Genomic DNA, 17,662 nt, shown 5'->3' with positions numbered 1-17,662 from the left:
GTCGTCTTCTGTAATTCAGGTTAAACATATATTAGGCCTTCTCATTCTACCCTTTCTGTCATTTTCTGAACATTTTGCCTCTCTGTGCCACTTTAAAATTTTTTCTCACCTATTTTTCATTTTACTCATTCTCTCTTCATCTATGTCTCATTTGCTATCAAACTTGTCAACTGGGCTTTTATTCTCAGTTGCTTTAATTTTCAGTTCTAGAATTCTGTTTGATACTTTTTCAAGTATGTCACTTTTTACACTATCCTGTTCTCTCTCTAAAGATATTTTCTGACTTGTGTTTTATTTCTCTAAATATAGTATTTATTGATTATTCCAATATTTGAAGTCTTTGAGTCTGTTTCTGTTGTCTGTTGTATCTGCTGGTTCTTGCTTACGAATTTTTCCTCCTTATGTACCAAGTTATCTTTGACCATGAGCAGTAAATTATACTTGAAGGGCTTAGGATGAAATATATTTCTCCAGAGAGGTATTTTTGTGTGTGTGTCTGCAGGTGCATATGGGCATTCCAGCCTGGGACCATCTTAATCCAAATTCAAGACATGAGGTTCCCTGGATACCTAGGTGACTAAACCCAGACTTCAAGTCAAGTCACTGAGGGATTTACTTTTAACTTGAGGCTGTAGCACTTCAGGCTCCCTACTTTATGTGTGGAGAGGTTATCAGACACTCCTCCTCTCCCCCAACCCCACTCCCCAGCACACACACACAGGCCTTGGGTTTGTCTTCTGTCTCATCCTTGAGAGGTAACTAGAAACACAATTTCTCAACTGTTTCTTCTGGATCAACAAAAATGCCTTCATGGTGGAGGTTTTGGGGAAGACGGAGTAAGAAGCACTAGGAATCTGTCTCACCACCTAGACAACAATCACAGTGGCACAATCTTTCTGATGAAACTATTTTGGAACTCTGGAGTCTGTTGAAGGCTTACAACTTCCAGGAAAGGATTGGGCAGTTTGGGTCAATTTAAACTTTTAGTTTGGCAGCAGCTACCCATCTCCTACCCCCCAGCCTATGGCAGGTAGCCCTGCATGTATTTCTAGAGCAGCTTGTACACAGCTTGTGGGAGCCAGGGTGGAGAAGAAGGACCCTGTTGTCCAGACATCAGGGTCTGTGTTCTGATTGCTGATTGCTGCTTCTGATCACAGAGGCAGGCATCTCCCTGCATTGTTGCAAGCCCCTCCCTCTCCGGCTGAAGCAATGTCTTTGGGATTGAGAGGCCCAATGCTCTTGCCTCCTTCATTTTTCTCTTTTTCCCCTTTGGGAGCCAGATATTAAAGACTAGGACATTCATGGGGCTTCCCTGGTGGCGTAGTGGTTAAGAATCCGCCTGCCAATGCAGGGGGCACGGGTTTGTGCCCTGGTCCAGGAAGATCCCACATGCCACGGAGCAACTAAGCCCGTGCACCACAACTACTGAGCCTGCACTCTGGAGCCTGCGAGCCACAACTACTGAAGCCCGCATGCCTAGAGCCCGTACTCCACAACAAGAGAAGCCACCACAATGAGAAGCCCATGCACCACAAGGAAGAGTAGCCCCCGCTCACCGCAACTAGAGAGAGCCCACGCGCAGCAACAAAGAACCAACACAGCCAAAAAAAAAAAAAAAAAAGACTAGGACATTAAAAAAAAACAACAACTGCATATATGGAGGAAATTAGACAGTCACCATGCATGCCCAAGGAATGGCACGGGCTCAGAAAAGACCTGAGAAGACCTTAAGTTTACACCTCAGGCTGATCCTCAAAGTACTAAAAGAAGACATGGAGTAAGTCAAGAAAACTATGTATGAACAAAATGGAAAAGCAATAAAAAGATAGAAAACCTAAAAAGAAACCAAAAAAATTCTAGAGCTGCAAAGTACAATAAATGAAAATTCATTAGAGAGATTCAAAGGTAAATTTGAATAGGCGGAAGAAAAAAAATCAGTGAACTTGAAGATAGGGCAATTGAAATTATTGAGTCTGAGGAACAGAAAGAAAAAAGTTTCAAGAAAAGTGAACAGAGCCTAAGGGACCTGTGGGATACCATCAAGTGAACCAACATATGCATAAGCACATGAAAAGATGCTCAAGATTGCTAATCAGTAGGGAGATGCAAATCAAAAACACAATGAGATATCACCTCACATCCATTAGGATGGCTACTGTCAAAAAAAAAAAACCCAGAAAATAACAATTTTTGATACGGATGTGGAGAAATTGAAACACGCACCGTTAGTGGAAAGGTAAAATGGAATAGCCACTGTGGAAAACAGTATAGCAGTTCCTCAAAAATTCAAAATGCAATTACCATATGATCCTGCAATTCTACTTCTGGGTATGTACCCAAAAGAATTCGAAGTAGGATCTCAAAGAGATATTTGTATACCATGTTCTCATAGCATTATTCATAATAGCTAAAACGTGGAAGCAACCCAAGTGTCATTGAGAGATTAATGGATAAACAAAATGTGGTATGTACATACAATGGAATATTATTCAGCTTCAAAAAGGAAATTCTGACATATCCTACAACATTGTTGAATCTTGAAGACATTATGCTAAGTGGAATAAATCAGTCACAAAAGGACAAATACTGTATGATTCCACTATGTACCTTGAGTAATCAAAATCATAGAGACAAAAAGTAGAATGATGGTTGCCAGGGGCAGGGGTAGGGAGGGAAATGGAGAGTTCCTGTTTAATGAGTATAGAGTTTCAGTTTTGCAAGATAAAAAGATTTCTGGAGATGAATGATGGTGATGATTGAACAATATGAATGTACTTCACTGTACAGTTAGAAACGGTTAAAAAAAAGACATGGTTAAGATGGTAAATTTTATGTTATGTTATACACAATTTAAAATTTTTATCAGTTTTTAAAAAAAAGCCTTCAGGGCAGAAGTAGCTTCGGATGCTGAGTTTACTTTTCCGGGTTCTTGCTTTCTGATTTTGGCCACTCAATTTTTTGTTAGTTCTTAAATGTTTCCTATATTTCATCCAGCTTTTTAAATTGTGAAGAGGTTGATTTGAATAACCTAGCACATCATTACCAAAAGCAGAAGCCCCCTCATTAATCCATTTCAAATTTTTCTATCTGTTTACTTTGTGCCTTATACTTTCTTTCCTCCCATTATCCAAAGTAACACAAATTTCCAAGGTTCTGTAAATAACTACATTTATATTTAATGTCCAATACTACTTAGTTTTATTATTAACACTTGAATTAAGATCCTAGGAAAGGACCAAGAAATTGTTGGAACTGCAAACATTATTCACTCTGGATAAGGTAATTAGACTTCTCAAATTATAGGTCATTTGAAGTTGGAAAGGACCTTTGGGAGTGATTTAGTCCAGCCCCTTCATTTACAGATAAAGAAATTAAGGTCTAGAAAAGTTAAATAGCTAGTGGCAGAATTGGAAAGTAGAATTATATCCTCTTGGTTGCTAGTCCACTCTTTCCACTACTAATTTAGTAAAGGGTTATTCAGAAAAATATTATTAAATTTCATGCAATTAATTGGTACTTAGATAATACAGTATTTACATGTGGATGATGAAAAGAGGGCAACCTAAGTAATTTTTCAGACCAGAATTTACCCCAAATTGAGTAAAAGGGCCATGGACAAGTTTGAGGAATTCTTAACTAAAGGGAAAGTTATTGCAGTTTTTCTCAGAGCCATATGTTACCATGCACTACGAATTTCCAAGAGTGATGCAAAGTGAAGCCATTTCCCCCAGACGGTCTTTCTTGGTCTAGACTGCACAGGACACATTTTGAGAACTGATATTTTAGACTATCATAATTTTTTTACACAGACAGAACTTGTTTTACCTACTCAAAAACGAAAGTAAATTTAATAAAATTATTCACTTTTAAAGACAATATTTTTCTAGGGATTCTACCTAATCGGTTCTATAAGTTAGTTATCTGCTGATTGTTTTACGTGTATAAAGCTATTTTTAAAATTCAGCTTTGCCAGATCAGCAAAGGATAATCAGGTCAATATCAATAAAAGGATTCTAAAGGTAGAGCCCTCTAAAGAAAACGCTTAAGATTTCTTTTGCCCAGAGAATAAATGCTACAGAGACATGGAGCCAGTTCCTTTTATCTTAGGTAAAATTTTCACTTCTATTGAAAAGTAAAAAAATATTTTTCTAGCTTGACCTGGTAACACTTGAAAAGTGGATAACACCATCCATTTGGATCTTTCAATGCCTAACTGTACTTTGAGTGTGACAGATATTTAGCCATCAGTGAAAATATCAAACCATTTTTTAATTTATTAAAGCTTATGTCAGTACTTATAGGCCTTTTCATGCTTTTTTTGTTATAAACTGGATAAAACTGCATAAATTACATTTATGCTAAGAGCTTACATGGAATTTTGAAAAGTGGAAAAGTCGTCAACTTGTGATCCAAAAACAAGAAATCCTAACTGAGCGTAAGCAAAGAATATTATAAAAAACATGATGGCAAATCCTACTATGTCGTTGATACAGCGGGACAAGGTTGATGACAGCTGAGACATTGTCTTATTAAAGCTTATGAATTTGAATATCTGAAAAAGAACAAAGTTAATTGAAATAGGAGAATATTAAAAATTATAATGATTAGAGTAAATTAATTTCAAAAGAAATCTGCTTGAAATTAAAAGAGATGCTTCATGACAGTTGGGGTGTTTGAGGATTCGCTGGCAATCATTACAAAGCCAAACTACTTTAAAATTTACTGTATAAAAAAATTACTGTATAGGTAAGAATATCCTTTTGTTTTTTCATAACTTTGTAGTTTAAGTTCCCATTTTATTATCTAATATAATAAAATATATCTAATCTGTTATATCTGATAAAATATAAATACCTTTATCCATGCAAAGAAGATGGTTATGGCAATTATATTGTTGTAATAAATGTGCCAGTGTGCAAGAAAATAGAAGTCTGAATATTTTTCAGTACTTTTTAACAGTTGTCCAAGCAAGAGAGAAGTTTGTATATTACAGTATGAGTTGAAGAAAACGGCCACAAAACACAACTAAATGGGAAAATAAGAAGGGTTAAATTAGAGATTACCTCTAAAGCTCCTGCAGCTTATGAATAAACACATGAAAAAGTTCATCAAAATTCAACAAAAAGGGAGGGAGAGATAAGACAGGTTTTTACTTAAATGAAAGTAAGCCTTAATTTATAGAGGTTTAAGATAGCATAATTATCATAAAAGTAGCAAAATACTGACTGCCTGGCCATCCTAATCTATATGACTTTTTGTTTCTTTGAGTCATAAAACACAAATGTATAAAATGATTATATAATTCTGACTAGACTGTAAGGGTTTCTGCTCCATATAACTACATGATACCTAAGAGTTTAATATTTTTCACTATGTAACACTCCAAGAAAAAATTTTTTACAGCTCCAAAAAAATAAACCCCTTTAGATCTTCTTAACAACTCTTTTAGAAGAGGATTTTAGAACCAGATTATTTTAGGTATCAGAGTTTTCTGTCATGAAAATTTTCCTTTGATTTCTCTTCCCTAAAATACTCAGTTAAACATTTAATGCTGTACCCTATGTTAAGCATTACTGTGGTTACCAGAGAGGTAGATGGCACACTTTCTGACTCTGAGAAACTTTCAATTTGGTTTTGAGAAACAAATATATATAGATACTGGATTGGCTATAACTAAGGGCTAATAAGAGTGAAAGATCAGGTTGTATAAGCCAGAATATTTGTTCATTGTTCCTAAAACCAAGCTCTTACGATTTGTTCCACCCTACCCACACCTCTATGTTTATTTTAGTATTTTCCAGTGATAAGAACTGGCAGTCTTTGGAGTTTCTTCAAGGATTATTTCCCCAATCCTGGTGGCATCCTCTGTGCCTACAAGCTATGCTCTGGCTGCTCAAACCTTATCCCCCCTTCTGTATTCTGCCTAGGCTTGTCTTTTGCCTATTTAAAAATCCAGTGTAAAGAGGAAAGCAGATTTAGGCAACATACAAGAGTACATTTTAAAGGACCTTGTCCCAAAAGAATCATTATTTTCAACATGAGGCCCTGAGAGGAATACATTTTTTTGAGTGGGAGTAGGGAGACCTACTGTGCCCCCTAAATCATAATACGTATGGAATCACTTATTCCTCTAGATTTATGCTAGTCCTGCCAAGGACCAAATCAGAGAGAAAAAAATAGATTTCTCCCTTTTGGAGGCACACCATTAGTATGTACTATGACAGTTCATTTTATTATTGATACTTAAAGCTTTTAAAATAAGTCCTGGATGAGGGAGGTGCTTTTTAAACCTCTCTCACTGGTGGGTTCAGATGTGATTCCCTTCAACCATATCTGTGAATATATACTTACCACCAAAAGTAGTAATTCTAGCCAGTTCCAACTACTTTTGAAATAGGCAGATTTAAATTCTTTTATTTTTAGGACTTCTTGTGTTGTGAAGACAATAAGAAAAATACAAAATGTGATTTCACAGGAAGCAATAAAATAATCATAGTAGCTAACATATCTAAGGAGCTTCACAGAGTAAAACTGCCATGAAGTAAGTATTCCTCCAGTTGCAGGGAATTCTGCCACCAATCTGTAAAATGAGGTTTGTGAAAGTCACTGCATTTCAAGGATTTATATTTCAGTACCTAACGTGATTGATATTTCTAGTCAGTGATGTTGTGTACTTTAATCACTTATTTTGTACAAAATATGTTTTCTCAGGGTTATGGGCTCAATTCATTACTATTTTTTTTAACATCTTTACTGGAGTGTAATTGCTTTACAATGTTGTGTTAGTTTCTGCTGTATAACAAAGTGAATCAGCTATACATATACATATATCCCCAATTCCCCTCCTTCTGGCGTCTCCCTCCCACTCTCCCTAAACCACCCCTCTAGGTGGTCACAAAGCACCACTTTGAACTCCCTGTGCGATGCAGCTGCTTCCCACTAGCTATTTTACATTTGGTAGTGTATATATGTCCATGCCACTCTCTCACTTCGTCCCAGCTTACCCTTCCCCCTCCCTGTGTCCTCAAGTCCATTCTCTACGTCTGCGTCCTTATTCCTGTCCTGCCCCTAGGTTCTTCAGAACAATTTTTTTTTTTTTTAGATTCCATATATATGTGTTAGCATACGGAATTTGTTTTTCTCTTTTTGACTTACTTCACTCTGTATGACAGATTCTAGGTCCATCTACCTCAATTGAATTGAATAATTCAATTTTGTTTCTTTTTATGGCTGAGTAATATTCCATTGTATATATGTGCCACATCTTTTTTTTTTTTTTTTCGGTACGTGGGCCTCTCACTGTTGTGGCCTCTCCTATTGTGGAGCACAAGCTCCGGACGCGCAGGCTCAGCGGCCATGGCTCACGGGCCTAGCCACTCTGCAGCATGTGGGATCTTCTCGGACCGGGGCACGAACCTGTGTTCCCTGCATCGGCAGGCGGACTCTCAACCACTGTGCCACCAGGGAAGCCCTGTGCCACATCTTCTTTATCCACTCATCTGTCAATGGACACTTAGGTTGCTTCCATGTCCTGGCTATTTTAAATAGAGCTGCAATGAACATTGTGGTACATGACTCTTTGTATTATGGTCTTCTCAGGGTATATGCCCAAGAGTGGAATTGCTGGGTCATATGGTAGTTCTATTTTTAGTTTTTTAATGAACTTCCATACTGTTCTCCATAGTGTCTGTATCAATTTACATTCCCATCAACAGTGCAAGAGGGTTCCCCTTTCTCCACACCCTCTCCAGCATTTATTGTTTGTAGATTTTTGATGATGGCCATTCTGACTGGTGTGAGGTGATACCTCATTTAGTTTTGATTTGCATTTCTCTAATGATTAGTGATGTTGAGCATCGTTTCACGTGTTTGTTGGCAGTCTGTGTATCTTCTTTGGAGAAATGTCTATTTAGGTCTTCTGCCCATTTTTGGATTGGGTTTTTGTTTTTTTTGATATCGAGCAGCATGAGCTGCTTGTATATTTTGGAGATTAATCCTTTGTCAGTTGCTTCATTTGCAAATATTTTCTCTCATTCTGAGGGTTCTCTTTTCGTCTTGTTTATGTTTTCCTTTGCTGTGCAAAAGCTTTTAAGTTTCACTAGGTCCCATTTGTTTATTTTTGTTTTTATTTTCATTTCTCTAGGAGGTGGGTCAAAAAGGATCATGCTGTGATTTATGTCATAGAGTGTTCTGCCTATGTTTTCCTCTAAGAGTTTTACAGTGTCTGGCTTTACATTTAGGTCTTTAATCCATTTTGAGTTTATTTTTGTGTATCGTGTTAGGGAGTGTTCTAATTTCATTCTTTTACATGTAGCTGTCCAGTTTTCCCAGCACCCCTATTGAATAGGCTGTCTTTTCTCCATTGTATATTCTTTGCTCCTTTATCAAAAATAAGGTGACCATATGTGCGTGGGTTTATTTCTGGGCTTTCTATACTGTTGCATTGATCTATATTTCTGTTTTTGTGCCAGTACATATTATCTTGATTACTGTAGCTTTGTAGTATAGGCTGAAGTCCAGGAGCCTGATTCCTCCAGCTCCGTTTTTCTTTCTCAAGATTGCTTTGGCTATTCGGGGTCTGTTGTGTTTCCATACAAATTGTGAAATTTTTTGTTCTAGTTCTGTGAAAATGCCATTGGTAGTTTGATAGGGATTACATTGAGTCTGTAGATTGCTTTGGGTAGTATAGTCATTTTCACAGTGTTGATTCTTCCAATCCAAGAACATGGTATATCTCTCCGTCTATTTGTATCATCTTTAATTTCTTTCATCAGTGTCTTATAGTTTTCTGCATACAGATCTTTTGTCTCCTTAGGTAGGTTTATTCCTGGTATTTTATTCTTTTTGTTGCAATGGTAAATGGGAGTGTTTCCTTAATTTCTCTTTCAGATTTTTCATCATTAATGTATAGAAATGCAAGAGATTTCTGTGCATTAAATTTGTATCCTGCTACTTTACGAAATTCATTGATTAGCTCTAGTAGTTTTCTAGTACCATCTTTAGGGTTCTCTGTGTATAGTATCATGTCATCTACAAACAGTGACAGCTTTACTTCTTCTTTTCTGTTTTGGATTCCTCTTATTTCTTTTTTTTCTCTGAGTGCTATCGCTAAAACTTCCAAAACTATGTTGAATAATAGTGGTGAGAGTGGACAACCTTGTCTTGTTCCTGATCTTAGAGGAAATGGTTTCAGTTTTTCACCATTGAGAATGATGTTGGCTGTGGGTTTGTCATATATGGCCTTTATTATGTTGAGGAAAGTTCCCTCTATGCCTACTTTCTGGAGGGTTTTTACCATAAATGGGTGTTGATTTTGTTGAAAGCTTTTTCTGCATCTACTGAGATGATCATATGGTTTTTCTCCTTCAATTTGTTAATATGGTTTATCACATTGATTGATTTGCATATATTGCAGAATCCTTGCATTCCTGGGATAAACCGCACTTGATCATGGTATATGATCCTTTAATGTGCTGTTGGATTCTGTTTGCTATTATTTTGTTGAGGATTTTTGCATCTATGTTCATCAGCGATATTGGCCTGTAGTTTTCTTTCTTTGTGACATCTTTGTCTGGTTTTGGTATTAGGGTGATGGTGGCATCGTAGAATGAGTTTGGGAGTCTTCCTCTCTCTGCTATATTTTGGAAGAGTGTGAGAAAGATAGGTGTTAGCTCTTCTCTATGTGTTTGATAGAATTCGCCTGTAAATCATTCTGGTCCTGGGCTTTTGTTTGTTGGAAGATTTTTAATCACAGTCTCAATTACAGTGAGTGGTCAGTGAGCTTGTGAATGGTCTGTTTATATTTCCTGTTTCTTTCTGGTTCAGTCTTGGAGGTTGTGCTTTTCTAAGAATTTGTCCATTTCTTCCAGGTTGTCCATTTTATTGGCATATAGTTGCTTGTAGTAATCTCTCATGATCCTTTGTATTTCTGCAGTGTCAGTTGCTACTTCTTCTTTTTCATTTCTAATTCTATTGATTTGAGTCTTCTCCCTTTTTTTCTTGATGAGTGTGGCTAATGGTTTATCAATTTTGTTTATCTTCTCAAAGAACCAACTTTTAGTTTTATTGATCTTTGCTATTGTTCCCTTCATTTCTTTTTCATTTATTTCTGATCTGATCTTTATGATTTCTTTCCTCTGCTAACTGCAGGGTTTTTTTTGGTTGTTGTTCTTCTTTCTCTAATTGCTTTAGGTGTAAGGTTAGGTTGTTTATTTGAGATGTTTCTTGTTTCTTGGTTGTAGGTTTTTCCCTTTCATCACTTTAAATATGTCATGCCACTCCCTTCTGGCTTGCAGAGTTTCTGCTGAAAGATCAGCTGTGAACCTTATGGGGATTCCCTAGTATGTTATTTTTCCCTTGCTGCTTTTAATAGTTTTTGTTTGTATTTAATTTTTGATAGTTTGATTAATATGTGTCTTGGCGTGTTTCTCCTTGGATTTATCCTGTATGGGACTCTCTCCACTTCCTGGACCTGACTGACAATTTCCTTTCCCATATTAGGAAAGTTTTCAACTATAATCTCTTCAAATATTTTCTCAGTTCCTTCTTTTTCTCTTCTTCTTCTGGGGCCCCTATAATTTGAATGTTGTTGCATTTAATGTTGTCCCAGAGGTCTCTGAGACTGTCCTCAATTCTTTTCATCCTTTTTTCTTTATTCTGCTCTGCAGTAGTTATTTCCACTATTTTATCTTCCAGGTCACTTATCCATTCTGCCTCATTCTGCTATTCATTCCTTCTGGAGAATTTTAAATTTCATTTATTGTATTGTTCATCATTGTTTGTCTGCTCTTTAGTTCTTCTAGTTCCTTGTTAAACATTTCTTGTATGTTCTCCATTCTATTTCCAAGATTTTGGATCATCTTTTGTATCATTACTCTGAATTCTTTTAAAGGTAGACTGCCTATTTCCTCTTCCTTTGTTTGGTCTGGTGGGTTTTTGCCTTGCTCCTTCATATGCTGTGTGTTTCTCCTTCTTCACATTTTGCTTAACTTATTGTATTTGGGGTCTCCTTTTCGCAGGCTGCAAGTTCGTAGTTCCCGTTGTTTTTGGTGTCTGCTCCCAGTGGCTAAGGTTATTTCAGTGTGTTGTATAGGCTTTCTGGTAGAGGGGACTGGTGTCTGTGTTCTGATGGATGAGGCTGGATCTTGTCTTTCTGGTGGGCAGGTCCACGTCTGGTGGTGTGTTTTGGGGTGTCTGTGACCTTATTATGATTTTAGGCAGCCTCTCTGCTAATGGGTGGGATTGTGTTCCTGTCTTGCTAGTTGTTTGGCACAGGGTGTCCAGCACTGTAGCTTGCTGGTCGTTGAGTGGAGCTGGGTCTTAGCATTGAGATGGAGATCTCTGGGAGGGCTCTTGCCGTTTGATATTATGTGGAGCCAGGAGGTCTCTGGTGGACCAATGTCCTGAACTCGGCTCTTCCACCCCAGAGCACCATGACCCTCTCAGCCACACACATGTTCTTTTTTTTTTTTTTTTTTTTTTTTTGTGGTATGCGGGCCTCTCACTGTTGTGGCCTCTCCTGTTGCGGAGCACAGGCTCCGGACGCGCAGACTCATCAGCCATGTTTCACGGGCCTAGCCGCTCCGCGGCATGTGGGATCTTCCCAGACGGGGGCACGAACCCGTGTCCCCTGCATCGGCAGGCAGACTCTCAACCACTGCACCAGGTGGACTCTCAACCACTGCGCCACCAGGGAAGCCCCATATGTTCTTTTAAGAGCACTCTTAAGTAACATCCTGATTGCGTGCGGTACAACTTTACTTTCGAACTGAGAGTTGAGGTGGATGGGATTTTTGCCTTCCCCAGATGGTTGAAGGTTATGATTTTTGTTTTTGGAAACCCCACCACCTCCTCATTTATATTATTATTTTTGCAAGAAAAGTATAAAGGGAGTTGGAGTGGAGGCGAGATTTGTGATCACGAAAGCCTTGGACGCCGTCCTCTCCGTCTTCTGCCTCTCTGTCTCTCTGATTAGTTCCTATCCAGCAGCAGATTGAAGCAGGAGATGATTCTTCTCAGGGTTTGTTCAGCAGCTTCACTTCTAGGTGAAGGCTTCATGAACCAAGTGACGTCAACAAACGAGGCTTCTCTCTCTCTCCTCTCTCTAACAATGAAAGTTGCTCTAATGGAATTGTTCTGCCAAAGGAAAATATTGCAAATCTACTTCTAGTCTTCACCCTTTCAAATTCATCTACCATGCTCTTTGGAAGTGCAAACTAGTCCACGTGAAAATATCACATGGAGTTCCTCAGCACCCGTCAGCATCAACCACTCAACTTGTGAGTGGATGAGCCTTCAGATGATCACAGACCCAGTCTTCAAGTCTCCCAGCTGAGACCTCAGACACACAAAACTAGTTTCAACCTAGGTGCCAAAGAGCCCTAGCCCCTCAACTCCTGCCTGCGCCTCTGGGAGCCAGTGCCCTTGGCGTGACGTCACTTTCTCCATTACTTCTTTTTTAATGCTCCACTTTTTTTTGGTACTCTGAAAATTCCCAGTGGTCAAAGACCAATGTAAATGAGAAAGAAAGATGTGATTTTTAGCTAGACATTCATTTTACTCTGTGTTTTGATTGCTCATTCATAACTGGGATACTAATTTATCCCTACAGGAGAACAAGATGATGTTCAAGAACATGCTATACTGTTAGTTACTGTTATTAGTCAGGACTCCCCCCACAAAATATATAATTTTTTAATATTTCAGAGGAGGGAAATACACTCTCCCCCTTTAGCTTATCAGAGATACTTCTTGCTTCTAAATGTCAAGATAACATATTTTACTAAAGCAAATGTTTTCTGTTTAACTTTAGGCACTGGATGTTGGATACAAAGATCTATATGCAAATAGAAATATAAAAATTAATTCCAATACTAAATATAAAAAGATTTTGAGGCAGTTCTCTGTATTTCTAGTGTTCCCACAACTGCAGATAATTAAGAATTGACAGTAATTTAAGGAACCAGCATCTCTATCACAATGCCATGATGTAATTATTCCTACCTAAAGATATTAGCAAATCTTATTGGTACTGGAATAAGGTGTGGCCCCAAAAGCAAAAAACCACCAAAACCAAGAACAAAACAACCAGTTAACAAATAGAAAACAGGAATTTGTTTTTATACCTTGCGTATAGTATGTGCGCAATGTTGGGTAAGTGAGTGAAGTGAAAGAAACTCAGTATTTTGATCTGAAGTGTAGACTAGTAAACAAAAAGCAAAAAATGATGAGTATTCAGTTTAGTTTGCCAGATATGTGTACAAAGGGAAAATAAGTGGATAAAGTCTTAGTGTAAGCAATATGCTCCCATACAACTACTGATTAGATATACTACCAGTTAAAAGTTTCAAAATCTGCTAAAGTTTCTAAGAAATAACATTTTAAAAGGTAACATAGATGGGACTTCCCTTGTGGTCCAGTGGGTAAGACTCTGTGCTCCCAATGCAGGGGGCCTGGGTTCGATCCCTGGTGGGGGAACTAGATCCCACATGCATGCTGCAACTAAGGAGTCTGCATGCCACAACTAAGACCCAGCAGAGACAAATAAATAAATAAATATGCAAAAAAATTAAAGGTAACATAGAATAAGCACAAAACCTAGAGACAGAAAATATGGACTTAATCTAGTATTACAAGGAGTTCTTCATTTGACTTTAAGCCAATTACCCCACTGTTTCTATTCTTATTTAGGACATAGAAGTGATTTGTATTCTTCACTTTATCCCTAACCAGGACTATCGGGAAGGGTGGAAATGTTGGTAAGAAGCTGATTCCCTGAAAGAAAATACTATAACATAAAAGGTAAAATGTCCATTGGCTGCTGATGGTAATTCATTTGTTTTCATTTTTACAAATTTTAAAGGCCATGATTATGTTTCACCATCACTGTTGCACAGGGGAAAAATTCCCCTATCAGAGTAAATGCCAATTCCATATTCCAGAGTAAAAATGTAAGACTCATGAGAAAAAAGTGGCTCACTGAGACTTAGTGGACACTATTGTTTGCCTGCCTAGCGTTCATTATCCCATTCCTCCTTTCTAACAGAACCCTAATTGTATCAGGCATTCACTCATTCTCAGATCCCTTTGCAGAAGCCAATTCAATCCCCAGGCAGATTCAATCATAGTAATCCTATTTGCTTTGACAGTGTTTGATTCTAGAACCCAGGCCTAAGCCAAATAGCATGGTCCAGGTTAGGCAGATTACCTAAGGTAATCAGACCTACAGAAATAATTTTTTCTCTTTGGTTGGTTCTCTGTCCTCTTCCTTGTGAGAGGGGATGTCTGTCATCTTTTTCTTGGGTCCAACAGGTTAGCCCAGGCATGTCCTTCTCATGCAATAGCAGAAGTGCAAGAGGGCACGTTTTAATTTACAAACCCTTTTCAAGCTTCTGCTTGTATCATATCTGCTGACATTCCATTGACCAAAGAAAGTCACCTGGTTGAACCCAGAATCAAGTTCTGGGGCAGTGCACCCTGCCCTGGGTGACAGGTCACTGCAAATTTACATGGCAAAGATGTGAAGAATTGGGGCTATTTTTGCAAATCACCATTGGCTGTAATCATTTCTGGGATGCTGGCTACTGTTATATATTGTTTGAATTTTAAATTGTTCATTCTTGAGACAAAAATGAGTAACTTAATAAAGAAGCTTATTCTGAAAGGAAATCAACAGATTTGAATGATCTGATTTAAAGGAAGAAATCATTAGGACTAAATGTTAGATATGTCCAACTGCAGAATGGCAATAAATAAGACTACATATTCTTAAGCAATATAAAACTAACCTATTGTATGTAATTCTCCATGTTTCGGAACATATCCTGAAACAATGAATATGATGTTGCTCTTTCTTCTTTATCATTATTGGAAGAATTACATTATATTTATTTTGGAGCTTATGATTTTAATCTCAGTACAAACATGCACAAACTGGAAACCTTAATGAGGGCTCTGGGTGCCTTTTAAATTCAGTATACTAATGAGAGGTTTTGAGTAACTCACCTGATGACGCAAAACAGATTTACATTAGCATTGTATAATGAAAAATCAATAAAAATAACTCTAGTGCTTCTTGTGATCCAGCTGTTCATTCGAAGATTAATGAACTTGTTTAGGGTTTCAGATTTTGATTTTGATAAAGTGAAAATATATCCCCCATTTCGGTAAACACCAGTAAATCCCCAATGCCAAGGGGAGTTGATAATAGGAGCAGAGTACTTCCATCTGTTAGATATAAAAAGAATAATGGAGAGATGAGAAAGCCTGACGGAGAAGTATCTAAGAATTTAAGTTAACCTTTGGTTGAAAGTAGTAGTTAAAAAAAAAGTACTAAGTTCATAAGTATTATAGTAATTTTGAAGTAAGATGGTGAGTTAAGGATTAAGCTAAAAGGATTAAGATTGAATATGTTTTCATTGTTTAGTGCTTATTGTGGGCAACACACTGGACTACATACTATGAGAAAAAAATTTTTTTAATCCATCTGTTGCCTCAGGGAACTTGAAATCTAGAAAATAATGACGGATTTTTTCTTTAACATGTTGTCTCTGTTATCTGACGAGATCTTTAGTCTTTGAGTAGGACAAAAATATCCAGGGTTTTGATTCAGAAATATCTGTCTCAGTATGGGGAAAAAGATGCTTCACAGTCTGTGTTTTAACGATCATATACCATTTATAAATGCCCAATAAATAAAAACTTTGTTACAATGTCTATATTGTTATATAGGTATCTTATTTTAATGAAAGAACACAAAGGAAAATCTGTATAACTAAATTTTGTTTCCATTCTTTCTACTTTTAACTTAGTTATGCAATATCAAAAAGTAAAGCTTTGATTCTTCATTTTAGTCCCTATTCAGTCTCCTAAAACAGACCTGAACAATTATCCAAAGATCCTCTGCTTAAACTTGTTTTTCTGTTAGTAACACCATGTTTGTTTTCAGCAGAGAAAAGTGACAACACTAAGATAAAATACTCATTTTTAATGAAAATTCCATAGTTGTATGTTTGAGCATTTTCCATATGATTGTTAAATTGAAACAAGAACATTTATTACACCAACCCTCTCCTACTTCCAATTTTTTATACTGGTTTTAATTAATGAATGTTACATTTTAGAAAGAAAAACAAGCACAAATTGATTCTTATTTTGTTTGTCAGGAAATGACACATTAAAATTCTAAATCCATAATGTTAATTTTGGTATTTAAATTATTTGTAGTTGTTATGAAAATTTGGAATATTAGAATACCTAACAGATTAGTCTTGAGATCAAATTTAAATGTGTAATTAATAGTTGACTTATCTTGTAATTTTTCATTGAAAGGGAAATAGTGTGTAGTACTGTTATAATAGTATAATATTTAAGAGAATGTGTCACCATACTTATGAATTTATTAGGTTTATAAGAATTATACAAGCACTTTGTTGCCCTCAAGAACACCCAAAACTCATAGAAAGAAAAAATAAGTCAACAAAACCCACAAAGCAATGATCAATCCTAGGGGTAGAGAGGTAGTTGTTCAAGAAAGGAAATGTAATCACTGTTCATATTTATAAAATAAACATCGACTAATGATTAACAAAAATTACAGTATAACTACAGGCTAAGAGGAACAGGAAGTGTGTATGTGGAGGGAGTGGCATAAGAGGGATATATGACAGACACTTTCCATGACAGAGACAATAGATATATAAAACTATAAAATCAAGAAATAGTATAAGCATATTATTCAGAAATAGGAAGTATATACAAGAAGAAACAACTAAAAGTGGCTGCTTCTGGAGTGGGAATTATGAGTAGGAAAGGGTGGACTTTGTAAATATTTCATCACTGATAAATATCAAATTTTAAAAAAGATATATTTTTTGCCTCTATGATTTTCATATGACCCTAAAAGCAATGATACCAGCAGCTTCTGTGTTAAGTGGGGGTAGTGTCAGTGGCTTTGGGCTTTTACATTTTCAATATAAAGTGTAGACATGAGTCTACACTAGCAGTAGCCTCAGCCACTTTGGAGAACAAAGGCCATAAGATCTTTGGCGGGTATCATCAGATGCAGTGTCTGTAAAACATAACTGCCCCTTTTCAACATTGGCGACAATAGAAGATATCACTGAAGTAAGCCAGAGTGAGAAAGCAACAGAGTACACCAAAGACACTCCCTAGGGATCCCAAGAAGCATTTGGAATGTGTTTGAGGGCATCTTGCCAGAGCCAGAAAAGCTGATTGAGTTTTGTAAAAGCAAAAATGGGCGCTTTGCCCTGTGTCCAATATGACTTAGCACTTCATTTACCACAGTTGGAAAAAAAACACTTCACATCCTTTGGTAAACAAAAACAATAACAGGTTATGGACTTCCCTGGTGGCGCAGTGGTTGAGAATCTGCCTGCCGATGCAGGGGACACAGGTTCGTGCCCCGGTCCGGGAAGATCCCACATGCCGCGGAGCGGCTGGGCCCGTGAGCCATGGCCACTGAGCCTGTGCGTCCTGAGCCTGTGCTCCGCAACGGGAGAGGCCACAACAGTGAGAGGCCCGCGTACCGCAAAAAAAAAAAAAACAAAAAAACCAGGTTTACTCTTCCTTTTCTAAACACTGCATCTCGGAGTCTTCTTTTGATACTATTACTGAAACAGTCTCCTTACCTGCCAGGCCCCTG

At 37.3% G+C, this 17,662-nt stretch overlaps 1 protein-coding gene across 3 annotated transcripts in view; it reads right to left on the bottom strand.

Annotated features, from left to right (window-relative positions):
* Positions 1 to 17,662, bottom strand: part of PKD2L2 (polycystin 2 like 2, transient receptor potential cation channel) — a gene marked incomplete at both ends in the record, with an annotated part of 38,738 nt that overhangs the window by 16,444 nt on the left and 4,632 nt on the right. For 2 of the 3 annotated variants that reach the window (XM_079916078.1, XM_079916077.1), the window contains 4 exons: positions 4,371 to 4,552; positions 4,855 to 5,025; positions 6,352 to 6,580; positions 15,004 to 15,225. In XM_079916078.1, coding sequence (XP_079772204.1) covers positions 4,371 to 4,552; positions 4,855 to 5,025; positions 6,352 to 6,580; positions 15,004 to 15,225 — 804 coding nt within the window. The remainder of the gene's footprint in view (positions 1 to 4,370; positions 4,553 to 4,854; positions 5,026 to 6,351; positions 6,581 to 15,003; positions 15,226 to 17,662) is intronic. The other variant, XM_079916079.1, reaches the window with a different exon arrangement.

This window comes from Stenella coeruleoalba (genome assembly GCF_951394435.1).
Source record: "Stenella coeruleoalba genome assembly, chromosome: 3".
Lineage (NCBI taxonomy): Eukaryota > Metazoa > Chordata > Mammalia > Artiodactyla > Delphinidae > Stenella > Stenella coeruleoalba.
Note: the sequence above shows the minus strand (reverse complement) of the source record. Positions and strands in the feature narration are given on the sequence as shown.